Raw genomic sequence first — 12,160 nt, 5'->3', positions numbered from 1 at the left:
CTCGCGACCCTCGGATTGTGAGTCGAGCGCCCTAACCACCTGGCCATGCCGGGCCTTACGGATATCTAAGAATAGGTTTTTATTTATTAATTTTTTAAACTATAGGTTCTACATTATAGAATATACTTAAGCGCTTCTAACTTGGTCGTCTTTTATAACATAGTCAACTGAAAAAATATATTTGCTGATTTTAATTACACTTAATTTTGAATCAAATTTCAAAAAGTAAAAGTCTGAGTCATATCAATAGCAATTTATCCGACGAAAGTCTATTTCTCTAAAAATCAAGTATCGGTAATTATCACAACATGTTACGTTTTATTTCTTAAGTTGCTTTTTTCATAACCAATTATAAATGTTAAAATAAACGCTAGAATTGCTTCGTAGGTGTGGAAACATCAAAGATATTCAGTTATTACAGATGTTACGATATTACAGTTGAGTAGCAAAAAGTGTTTGATTCATACTGTAAAGATTTATTAGTAGTTAAAAGAGTTTTATCCTTTCTTTAACTATACACACATAAAAAGATGTATGCGATTAATATTTTGTAAGACCCTAGAAAAACACATGATCAATGAAGTCAAACATATCGAAATACTCATGTGCACAGCAAAAAAGAAAGACACTACAGATCTTTTTATTTATGTTTATTTTTAATAATAATAACGCCCCCCAGTGGCAAAGTGGTATGTCTGCGGATTTACAACGCTAGAAACCCGGTTTCGATACCCGTGGTGGGCAGAGCACAGACAGCCCATTGTGTAGCTTTGGTTTAATTACTAACTAATAGGATTAACAATACTTTAAGCAACGTGAACCGTAGTACCATCTGTATATTTGTTTTTAAGAAAATTTAGAATTATTAAACGTTGCAGCAATTACCATAAATTTGGTTCAATAATTACCAAAACGTTTTACTGTCATAATTATCAGAATCTCTGAATAAAACCATTTGGTTTTCTACATTAGATAACTTATTTTTATTTTTAAACTAAACCTTCGGTAACTCAGCGGCGATTCTGATGGCTTATAACGCTAAAAACACGGTTTCGATAGATAGTCCATTATGTAGCTTTACACCTAACAAGAAACAAACAATAACTTTTAAGCTAAAAATACTACACGTAGACCGGCCAGGCTTGAAGACGCGTCAATAATCATCACACATACGGGCCACTTTATCGGTTTTGGATAACACTTAGGCCTAGTTTTACTATAAATATAAATCCTGTGGAACTTTAACCCACAGGAGAAATAAACAAAAAGAAACAGTAAATTTCATGTTCAAGTTAAATAAGAAATCATGAATTAACTTTTTTTGCTAATAAAAATTATATTAAAAACATTTAAAAATAATTCCATAAATATTAGAATTACAGGTAACGTACACATCAAAGTAAAAAATAAATAAATCACAAACCCTCATTCACTTAAACCTAAAGTTGTATGGTCGTTTGTTGCAGCAACAGCATGATACTGACAAGGGCTTCTTTTGTTTTAGTTGTTCGTTTATTTGTAGTTACACACAAAGCTACACAATGGGCTATCTGTGCTGTGCTCAGCACGAGTATCGAAACACGATTTTTAGTGTTATCAGCTCACGGACTTACCGCTGAGCCATTGACGGACTATTTTGTTTTTTGAAAAGTCATCTTTTCTGATCATAAATTTGTAATTCCATTAAGATTATTTTTAATAATTTATTTTACTATATTTTTCAGGAGGTCAAACTTCAGAATCTAGAATTAAAACTTTCGTCTCACTAAACTTCAATTATTTTTTTATAATTGCTCACGAATTGGTGACTATATCATAGAACGAGAGTCGAGACTTTTTATGCACTTGCCATTTAAATGAATCAATAGATTACGTTTGACGAAATAGTTCTTGTACTGTGGTCGTTTTTAATTGTGTATGCATAATTTCTCTACTATCATATTATATTTTGATCCTTAAATAGAATGTATTCTCAGCCAAATAGATTTTTTGGTTAAGGTCTCAAGATAATCGAATTCTTAAAGAACGTGTTCAAGACAATAGCAAGAGATACTTGAAAATCTACATGTTTGATTCCTTTCAAAACTACTACACTGTCCGTGCTCTAATGGTTCGTATATCGGTCTACATATTGTGAAATCAAGGGTTTGAAACCTATTATCGTTAAACACGCTTCGTCCTTTCAACTGTGGCCAAGTTCTAAAAAAAAAAGATAGTCAATTTCGTTTTTAAATTTAGAGAACCGGACAAATCCCTTGCTGAAGCAGGCGTTCAAAATTAGGAACGGTTATACCTAAGCTATAGGGGTCTCTGCCGTGACCGTTCAACTTAAGATGCTATTTTGTTTGAAAATTTTCAAATTCAATTAAACTTTTAAAAGCATAATACTCAAATAAGTTTTATATTTTTAATAGGATTCTTTAGAAATTATTTAACATTTTCTTGAAGTTTTTAAAATTCGAATGTGTGTGTGGGTGTTTGTGTTACAAAGGTCGACCATATGGCCAAGAAATAAATTCAAAGGCAACCTACAAGAGGAATCTTAAAACGCTAGTCCTATTTAGCGGCGGGGACACATCGCCTTTTAGGTTTACTGTCCGTTTATAAGCTTTACATGGATAAGAAATACAGTTCATTTGAGCCCTCTATTTAAAATTTTGACATAGATAAGAAATACATTTCATTTGAGCACCCTATTTGTATGTTTTACATGGATAAGAAATACGGCTCTCTGGAACATCCTGTTACAAGTTCGGTTTGGAAAAAACGTATTATTGCACGGAATATGTTCTACATAGATTGATAGATTTCCGTCAAGAAAATATATTCTAGCCCTAGTTGAAGTTTGTCCTAGGCCAATATTTATTATTGTGATTTAAATATCACAACCTCCAAAATATAAATATAACCGTACTTATATGATACTTCTATTTTAATGGTTTTCTTTTGGTTAGGGATAGTTTTCTTTTTCATAGTAAACTTTGGAGATGATGAGGATGTGCCCCCTGCTGGTCCTTACAGTCCTCTGAGTGAGCATGGCGGCGAACCCCGGTGAGACTTTCATAAGTTTTATTTTTTATTATACTGCAAAGACAAGTTCACTTTAAATAGAACAAAAACGAGGACTATCTTGTTGTTTTTGTTTTGACGGTTTATTTAAAAATGCATGTTTGTGTATTTCGACAGAATATGATAACTATTTACTTGATCTGCTATCTGAAGATTTGTTGCTCTGTGCGCGTTCTGCAGTCGTTGATGAGACAGCGAACATGCAGAGAGAATCTTACAACTTGGCACGTGCTCTCGCGCTTTCTGAAGCATGCGTCCTGCGGCAAAAACGATGGCCTGCAAATCTAGCTCGAGTTCCCGGGTTTAGGTCGCTTGATGTCGTTGTTCATGTAGACCAGCCCGGCTTGAAGATGTGCCAGTAATCATCACACCGACGGGCCATTTTATCGGTTTTGGATGTCTGTTAGGCCTAGTTTTACTATAAATATAAATCCTGTGAAACTTTAACCCACAGAAAACAAACAAAAAATAAAACCGACAAGCTTCATTCAATAACAGAATCTATCAGATCTCTGAAATCATGATTCCTTACGTTACCTGCGTTTGTACAAAGACGACACGGAATCCTCAAAAGTGGCTTACAAGAACCGCCTTAGTAAGTTGAATCTATGTATTTGTCTATTTATCTAAATATTCTTTTCGACTGTAAGCGCAAATTTATTATGAAGGATTTTAGATAAAAGCTCGTAGTTCCAATAAAAAAAAAGATAAAATTAAATCTAAAAAATAAAATATTCATGAAAATAAAACCTCGCTTAAGAAAAATCACATAAGGTTAAATTGCTTCTTTTAATATGAAATATTTTCAAGTTCTAAACAAGTTAGCTGATAATGTCTAAATTTTGTAGAGGATCAATGAATAATATTCGCGTTTTGGAAGCCGTTTTATGAACAGGACGCATAAACTGATGTAAAAGAAAGGAAGTACTCAACGTTACGCTTAACGCACTCTGTATAGACTCCTGACAAACTGCGATCTGTAAAATGGTCATTAGTGCTTTATTTCCGCGGTATTCACTTTCATGCGCTTACTCTGTTCTGATGTTTCTCTTGTACATGTTGCGAATCGTCTTTGCTGAAGCCGAAATATCGTATTAAAGTAACTCTAACTAAACTTTTGCTAATTCGTACATTCTATTACACGCAAAATTCGGCAAACTTGTCTTTTTTTTATTAAACGTGATTTATCTTAAATTTTTTATCGTAATTTTGCTATGTTGTTTTTTAAGCGTGAAGTTGTGCAATGGGCTACTGCGTTGTGTCCACTACGTTTATTAAGCCTTGTTTTATTGGCCAGTTTTTTACTTCGGCTATTGTAACACGCAAAAACAAAAACAGATATTCTTTATGATGCAATATGTTGACCTCACCGGTAGTGTGGGCAAAGTAGCTTGACCTCCAGAAGATTTTGTGCGGGTGAAGAAGAATATCTGAATTTTTTTATGACAGGTTGATCGTAATTGGAATTAAAGCATAATATGGTTGAATGGAGGTTTGAGTACATGACTTTGTAATATTATAGCAGACCAGTAATCGCAGTTAAGGCTCACTAAAGTAATATATATTAAAAAAACAATTTTATGTTTTTAACTGCCAAACTTTTCTCAAGCATTTTTTGTTTTGAGATTTTGGTTTCCACCAAAGACATAATATATACAACGGAATTACATTTCTTTTCAAAATTTCAAAGTTTGGGGGTTACTAGAATTACCAATGTGGCTTTGACATATTTTGACATTATTATACTGATGAGTCCATCCATGACTTTGTTGGTTACAGAGTTCTTACTAACCTACAAAATGATTGAATTCGCCCAGTTTTGTTGGTCAGTTCTTTACTTCAAGTACTGTAACACGCAGAAAAAATATTCTGTAAGTTCCAATATGTGAACCCCACCGGTAGTGAACAGAAAAAAAAAAGTTGGTAATTTGAGAGTCAATAAAAACCCACAGAGCAGTTCTTTGGTTCTCTTTGCTGTGACTTGGAATAAGACAGGTGAATGTCTTCTAATATTATCAGCCTACCACATCTCAATATGATTTATATCTACCATCAGCCTTTTATTTTTGGATCCAGACAATCTTGTTTATCATGACAGACAACTGTGGAAATGTTTCAGTTGATGGTATCGTTGTGATGGGTGTTTTTTCTACACAATTACACATGGTTTAAGTCCACCAATTGGTTTAAACCTAAACTTATTTGGGATTGTGTTCAAATTACAAATGTCACTTTTTCCCCAAAAAATAAATTTATGATCAAAAGTAAACAAACTCTGTAAACCAGAACTAAAAATACATATAAATTAACGAAATCAGTTTTACACAACCAGTGAACAAGAAATACACAATGTCATAAATTAATACACGAGGAAAGTAAAACAGCTGTTTTTAGACACACACATGGAAACATGAAGAAAATAAGTAGGAATAGTAAATATTATAGGATTGTACCAGAGTAAAACCACGTCTTAATACTTTATACTGTGATTTGCAGTCATCTAACCAGTTAGGTAAGTACCACACCGTTAGAATGCCTACAAAAGTACAATCATTCATATAACTCCTAGCAGTAGTGTGGTGCTGCATTCATGTCTCCAAGGGCAGAATGTCACATAACAAACGTGTATAGTTCAAAGTTTCGGCTTGTGGAGTTGTTGTATACAATAGATTAGGGTAAATTTTCTGTTTCATTAGCGTTTGTTTTATTTAAAAACTGAAGAAGGCACGTGAAACTAGTATTGTTGATGATAGAAGCGGTTGAGATAGAAAGCCCAAAGTAATGTTAAAGAGCCTAATCAGGGCTCTTTATGTGATTTAAAACAATCCATTATAATATTGCCAATGATCTGGCTGTCAGTATAGAAGAGAATTTCGCCCCCCAAAAAAGTGTGGTACATATCACGTGGCCTAAGTAGATGGGTAGGAGCTCTTAAACAAAATACTGAAATTGACATCATACGTCAAACAATAGGAAGAGCATAGCTGGAGAAGGGTGTTCGGTACCGAAACATCCAATATGAAATTGTTTGGCAACAATAAATGATAGTTTTTTCAACTGCAGAAAGGCGAACAGTATCACGGTCAACTTAGTGAATCTAGATTGAAGCACGTTGGGGACCAATATAAGAGTGTGCTACCTCTCAGACAATGGTGTTCGGAATCTACAGAAAATGATGGCACCCTAAATGTAAACAGGTACAAACGGATTCTAATTCATACAAGATTTTTTGGGCAGGGATTCATCTTCCAGCAAGACAGTGATCCCAAGCATACAGAAAATGGTACACAGAAGTCAAAATAGGCTGACGAAACACGGAAAAAGTCCCAATAAGAATATTATTAAGGCTGTATGGGCTTATATGGAAAATGAAAAAGTCAAGTAGCAACCAAACAACTTGGCTGAATAGTGGAGGGTAATACAGGACATTTAGAACATAGTTTTCCAAACAAGCATTGATAAGCCTATGGGAGCATAAAGTCAAGGTCTGCTGTTTTGTTTAAAGCAAATTAAAAATACTAGTATATTGTACAACATTTAATTCTGCTTTTGTATTTTCTGTAATAATGTATTGGACTAATGATAAAGTGACCATTTAGTTTCAATTACTCATTGTTTGTGATTCTTTCTCCATGTGTATCACCTGTGTACACAGTAATTATTTCCAGGTTTGAACATGTGAGTTAAAGATGTTTATATAAAAACCTTCCCTGGAGAAATTTTCTCAAAATGTTTGCAAGAAGTGTTTTTAAGAAATAAATTTGTTTGATAATTCTCTTACACCATTTATGAAAGCTCGTCCTTATTAACTACGTCTTTCCATAAATGATCCCCACACTTAAAAAATCAATACAAGTAGAACAAAAGCTCAAGATGTTTCGAGTTGGAATCCGATGTGAGGAAGTTAATATACTGAAATTACCGCAAGAAAAAATGGCGCCCAACTTGGGGTTAACTAGTTTGTGGTATTCACATCCACTAATGTCCAAAACCCTTATTTAGATAATTTAGGAGTTTTTTACAGATTCTAATATTAAGCATTCTGACAGTCTTCTGAGACCGGGTTAAGTTTGTTGTAAAATAAACTTTAAAAATTATAATTTTTTTATTATCTGAATATTTCATTATTTCCAGGAGAAAAAAACTTTAACTCAATTTAAACTTTGTCACGAATTAACTCTAGACTAATTCATGGTATATTTTACAGTCGTATGAAATCAATATCACTAAAACTTCAATTATATCTCCTTTTTTATTTAAATAGGTAAAATCAAGAGAGTAGTTTAAAAGTTTTCCTCTCTTCAGATTCTATTTATCTCAAGCCGATATTGTCCAAAAAATACACATGAGCTAATATATATATATAGATTCAGTTAAAGTAGAATCATCTAAGTATAACAGTATTATAATATATTCTTTAATGTTTTTATATGGACGAAGACAAGTAACGAGTAGTTCAATAACAAGAAAAATGACAAGCGGAGATAGATAGTATCCTTATTTTAGTTGATGTTTAATAACCAAGAATTTTTTGCTGTATGCATAATTTGAAATATTTTTATAATTCATAAATGTCTTTATAAAATAGCTGCCTTACACCGAACGGAGAGGAGCATTTGATAGCGCCCTTAGATTAGAAATACACTCTAAAAAAAAGTTTATTGCATACTTGTGAAATGTCTGAGGAATAAATTATCATTTGTGTAAACAATTTTCCAGAAGCTATGTTGTCATAAGGTAATTAAAGAAATATTCGATTTGAAAGTCTATAATTAAAGCTGGTGTCTCAAAACAGGAATGCATTAGGATGCAGAAGTTAATTTTCACCTACCAGTTTCCTACATATCATAAATCGTATCATATCATTTTCTTTTATTCATATTGCGCAGTAATGACTGAATTTTTTTTGTTTTTAGTAGAGATTGTTGGCTTAACATATTAAATAAGATTAGAAAGATGTTTTTGGAAAATTGTTATACAAGAGAGTAATGGAATAAATGTTAATAAAATAAAAGAAATGCTCATAATACGTATGGAATGAATTTTAAACTAACTGAAAGTATGTTTTCTTCTACAAGATCAAAAGTTAAACAAAAATGTTGTTTAAATTACAGGAGAAAGTTATGAAGTAAATATTAAACAAAATAATTGTTTACTTACAGGATAAAGTTAAAGATTGAATGTTGAACAAAATTATTTTTCAAGTAAAAAGAGAATGGATTTAATAGTAAACTTAATCATTTTTTATGTTAAAGGAAACTTATTGTAGTCGATGTTTAATATCCAAGAACTTTGGGCTGTATGCTTATGATTTTGTAAATGTGCTCATTTTATAAATATAAGTTCATTAAAAGCCATTTATTTATGTCGTTCTTAAGTTTAAAGCTAGCCCCCAGTAGCACAGCGGTATGTCTGCGAACTCACAACGCTAGAATCCGGGTTTCAATACCCGTGGTGGGCAGAGCACAGATTGTCCGTTGTGTAGATTTGGGCTTAACTTTAAACAAACAAGCTTAAAGCCACACAATGGGCTATATATGTTTCTGCCCACCCCGGGTATCGAAACTCGATTTTAGCCTTCTAAGAGAGGAATAATACGTACAGAGATAAATTGCTGTGCTTGTGGTATTACAAACTCAGGCTTACGAATCACTTTATAAATCGTCCTTTATATTATGTTCAGTTAACTCACACCGCGAAAACAAAACATTCTGGGCTCGAATTCCATCACCGAACACATTCGGCCGTGAGGGCGTTAAATTGTGACGTTCAATCCCACTATTTGATTAGAATAACCCAAGAGTTGGCGGAGAGTGGTGTTGATTACCTGTCTTCCCTCTACTTTTGCACTTCTAAATGATGAACATCTAGCTTAGATGGTCGTTGAGATGCTTGGCGCAAAATTCAACAACAAAACAAAAATCTAGATCTATAAGACCTAAAATCCGATAAAGATCACACAACAACAACAAACAAACAAAAATCTAGATCTATAAGGCCTAAAATCCGATAAAGATCACACAACAACAACAAACAAACAAAAATCTTGATCTATAAGACCTAAAATCCGATAAAGATTACACAACAACAACAACAACAACAAACAAACAAAACTCTAGATCTATAAGACCTAAAATCCGATAAGGATCACACAAGAACAACAAACAAACAAAAATCTTGATCTATAAGACCTAAAATCCGATAAAGATCACACAACAACAAACAAACAAAAATCTAGATCTATAAGACCTAAAATCCGATAAAGATCACACAACAACAACAACAAACAAAGAAAAATCTAGATCTATAAGACCTAAAATCCGATAAAGATCACTCAACAACAACAAATAAATATATTAAATATATCATTAAAAAGTTAATAACATAAATAATCTACCATTTTCAAAAATAAACATGATTATTTCTCACCTAACTTTCAGATTCAAAGTTTCATCAGAGCACCACGTTACTGCTCAAATATTTTCTTTTCTTTTTTTTTTTTGGAAAATACGACCTCATTTATTTTTCTACGCTTAGCGTGATTGAGGTGATACAAGTAAAAACATGTGCATTTTTAGAAAAAATGTTGTTGTTATAATCAATTATGGTAAATTTTGAAAAATTATAATTATACATTACTCCCAAATTTCTTTTCATGGTAAACTGCTTATTGTTTTGTAAATTTGCTCATTTCATGAAAAGCGGTTTGTTTATGTCGTTGTTAAGTATAAAGCTTCAGTTTACCGCTGAAATGGGGAATGAGAACGAGAAGCGGGGATTGTGCTACAATCCAACGTGTGCAGCAATTGATCATTTAGGGAATCCCTTGTTAAGATTTTATTCTGTTTAAACAAACTGCAAAAAGAAAATGATTTTGGCTGGTTATAAATCTCGTGGTTAGCAAACTCGGACTATGGATATGAGGGTTAATGGTTTGTGTCCCGTTGCCGCACAAACACACTCTGCATTTTGACTCCATATGCTCCATAATAGTGAAAGTCAAATTCCACTATTAGATTTATCAAAAGTAGTTCAAGAGTTGACGGTTAGTACTGTTGACTAACTGCCTCTCCTTTAATCTATCAGTTCAAAATTAGAGACGATTATGGATCATGCATAATGTTTTGGGAAAAGTTTGATAATAAACAAACAAACAAACTCATATTAAGGAATTTTGCCAAAACTTAAAATGTATTTTATATTTGTAGTTAAGCACAAAGCTACATAATGGGCTATCTGTGCTATGTCCACCACGAGTATTGAAACCTGGTTTCTGGCGTTGTAATTCCGCAAACATACCGTCGGGCTACTGGAAGGATTTCAACTGTAATATTAAATATACTTTGTATAGATAAATTGAATCATTAAGGCAAACAACTCAAACATCAGGCTCTATTGATCAGAGGTTATTTACTACGACATCTAGCAGGGAGCAATCTAAATTTTACCCATATAAGTTGTATAAAAACACATTTAAAAGGTGTAAAAACAGCCTAAGATACCATCCAAATACACCGTTTGCAGGACATATGAAGGGGACCTGTTTTCCGAATGGGGACCTGTACATCCCTCCAAATCTCCAGTATATCATTGCCACTCATTTCCTTTTTCCTCCAAAAGTAGCCCCCCTCACACACACACACATTTATAGATTTCTGCCCACTCCCCTGTAGTTTAAATATAATCCTTGTTTTTGGCCTTTTTATTTAAAAAAATAATATATTAGCCGGAAAATCCACCGAAAGATCTAGAAAGTCATTACTTTATGCTTCCAGACATATTAACAAATAAATATACATAACCTTCTTCAAGTAAGCAAGATATTCAAATTGATAGTATTTTACAAGATAAACATAATTCCATAAAATCAAAAAATGCTTCTTTATATAGGTAAACTGCTTAACTTAATAATGTTCTATATAATTAATTTTAGTTAAAGAAATAAGAATACTTATGATAATAATAATTAACCTTTTTTTACATAAAAACAAACAATTTTAGGTGTATTAAGTTTATTAACTTATTTTCCAATCATAAGAGCTTCGCGAGTGTTGACAATGTGTCGGTTGCGTCCGTACTCAAGCAATAGAAACTGGGTTAAGTTAATCAATATTAAGTGTTACTGTTTTTGTAACAGTTTCTTAAGTCTAGTTGAAAATTTACGTCTTAAGGTTTTCGCGCCCCCCAGTGGCACAATGGTATGTCTGCGGACTTACAACGCTAGAAAACGGGTTTCGATACCAGTGGAGGGCAGAGCACAGATAGCCCATTGTGTAGCTTTGTGCATAACTACAAACAAACAAGGTTTTCGCATTGACTAAATCCCCATTTCCGCTCTGACGTACTGACAGTCGTAATACCGAAATCGATAACTCTTCTAGAAATTTGAATTAAGACATTACCGCAAACTAGAACAGTTTTATCATTATCGATGGACAGAGAGCCTAATGGCCTGTTCTGCCAATGGTAACATACTCCGCGTTCCGAATGATGCATACAAACCATTCTGCGTTCGATCGGCTTTGCCGTTGACGGTTGAAAAGATTTTTTTTTTTCCACTGTGACAGTGAGAGATGATGCAGGAATGGGAGAATGCAGCTGTGGTATCGACTGTAACTAACAAACTATTCCTGTTTCTACTGGTGAAGAAAACAGTATCTATCTATCTATCGATGTTGGTTTCATGTTATGATGAGTAAAAACAACTGTTCTTTAACATTATATTGCATTGGTTCTTGAGATATTTATAAGTTATTAGTTTTTTATTTGTGGAAGACGACTCACGATTTTCTGCTTAAATATACAGCTTGTGACAATGGATGAAGCAAAGCCTGACACGTTCACCTGGATAATAGCAAACTACTCGTCCAATGCGCATAGTAACCATGAGTACCTACTTAATTATTAACATCACGCTACTCATCCAATGCCCTTATCAATCATAGTTACATACATAATTATTAGAATCATGTTAGTCATCTAGTGCCATTGGTAATCATAATTACACACGTAATTATAAGCATCATGGTAATCATAGTAATGAATAAAAAACCCTATAACCCGAGCGCTTTCGAAAGGTGAAGCTTTCTTC

At 33.2% G+C, this 12,160-nt stretch overlaps 1 protein-coding gene across 2 annotated transcripts in view; it reads left to right on the top strand.

Moving 5' to 3' along the window:
- Positions 1 to 3,384: 3,384 nt before the first annotated feature.
- LOC106461422 overlaps positions 3,385 to 12,160 on the top strand; it is a 124,861-nt gene continuing 116,085 nt past the window's right edge. For both annotated transcript variants that reach the window (XM_022388381.1, XM_022388382.1), the window contains exon 1: positions 3,385 to 3,664. In XM_022388381.1, coding sequence (XP_022244089.1) covers positions 3,590 to 3,664 — 75 coding nt within the window. In that variant the 5' untranslated portion in view covers positions 3,385 to 3,589. The remainder of the gene's footprint in view (positions 3,665 to 12,160) is intronic.

The sequence above is a fragment of the Limulus polyphemus genome, unplaced genomic scaffold, assembly GCF_000517525.1.
Source record: "Limulus polyphemus unplaced genomic scaffold, Limulus_polyphemus-2.1.2 Scaffold954, whole genome shotgun sequence".
Classification (NCBI taxonomy): Eukaryota; Metazoa; Arthropoda; class Merostomata; order Xiphosura; family Limulidae; genus Limulus; species Limulus polyphemus.
The sequence above is the reverse complement of the archived record's forward strand: the minus strand, read 5'-3'. Positions and strand labels throughout refer to the sequence as shown.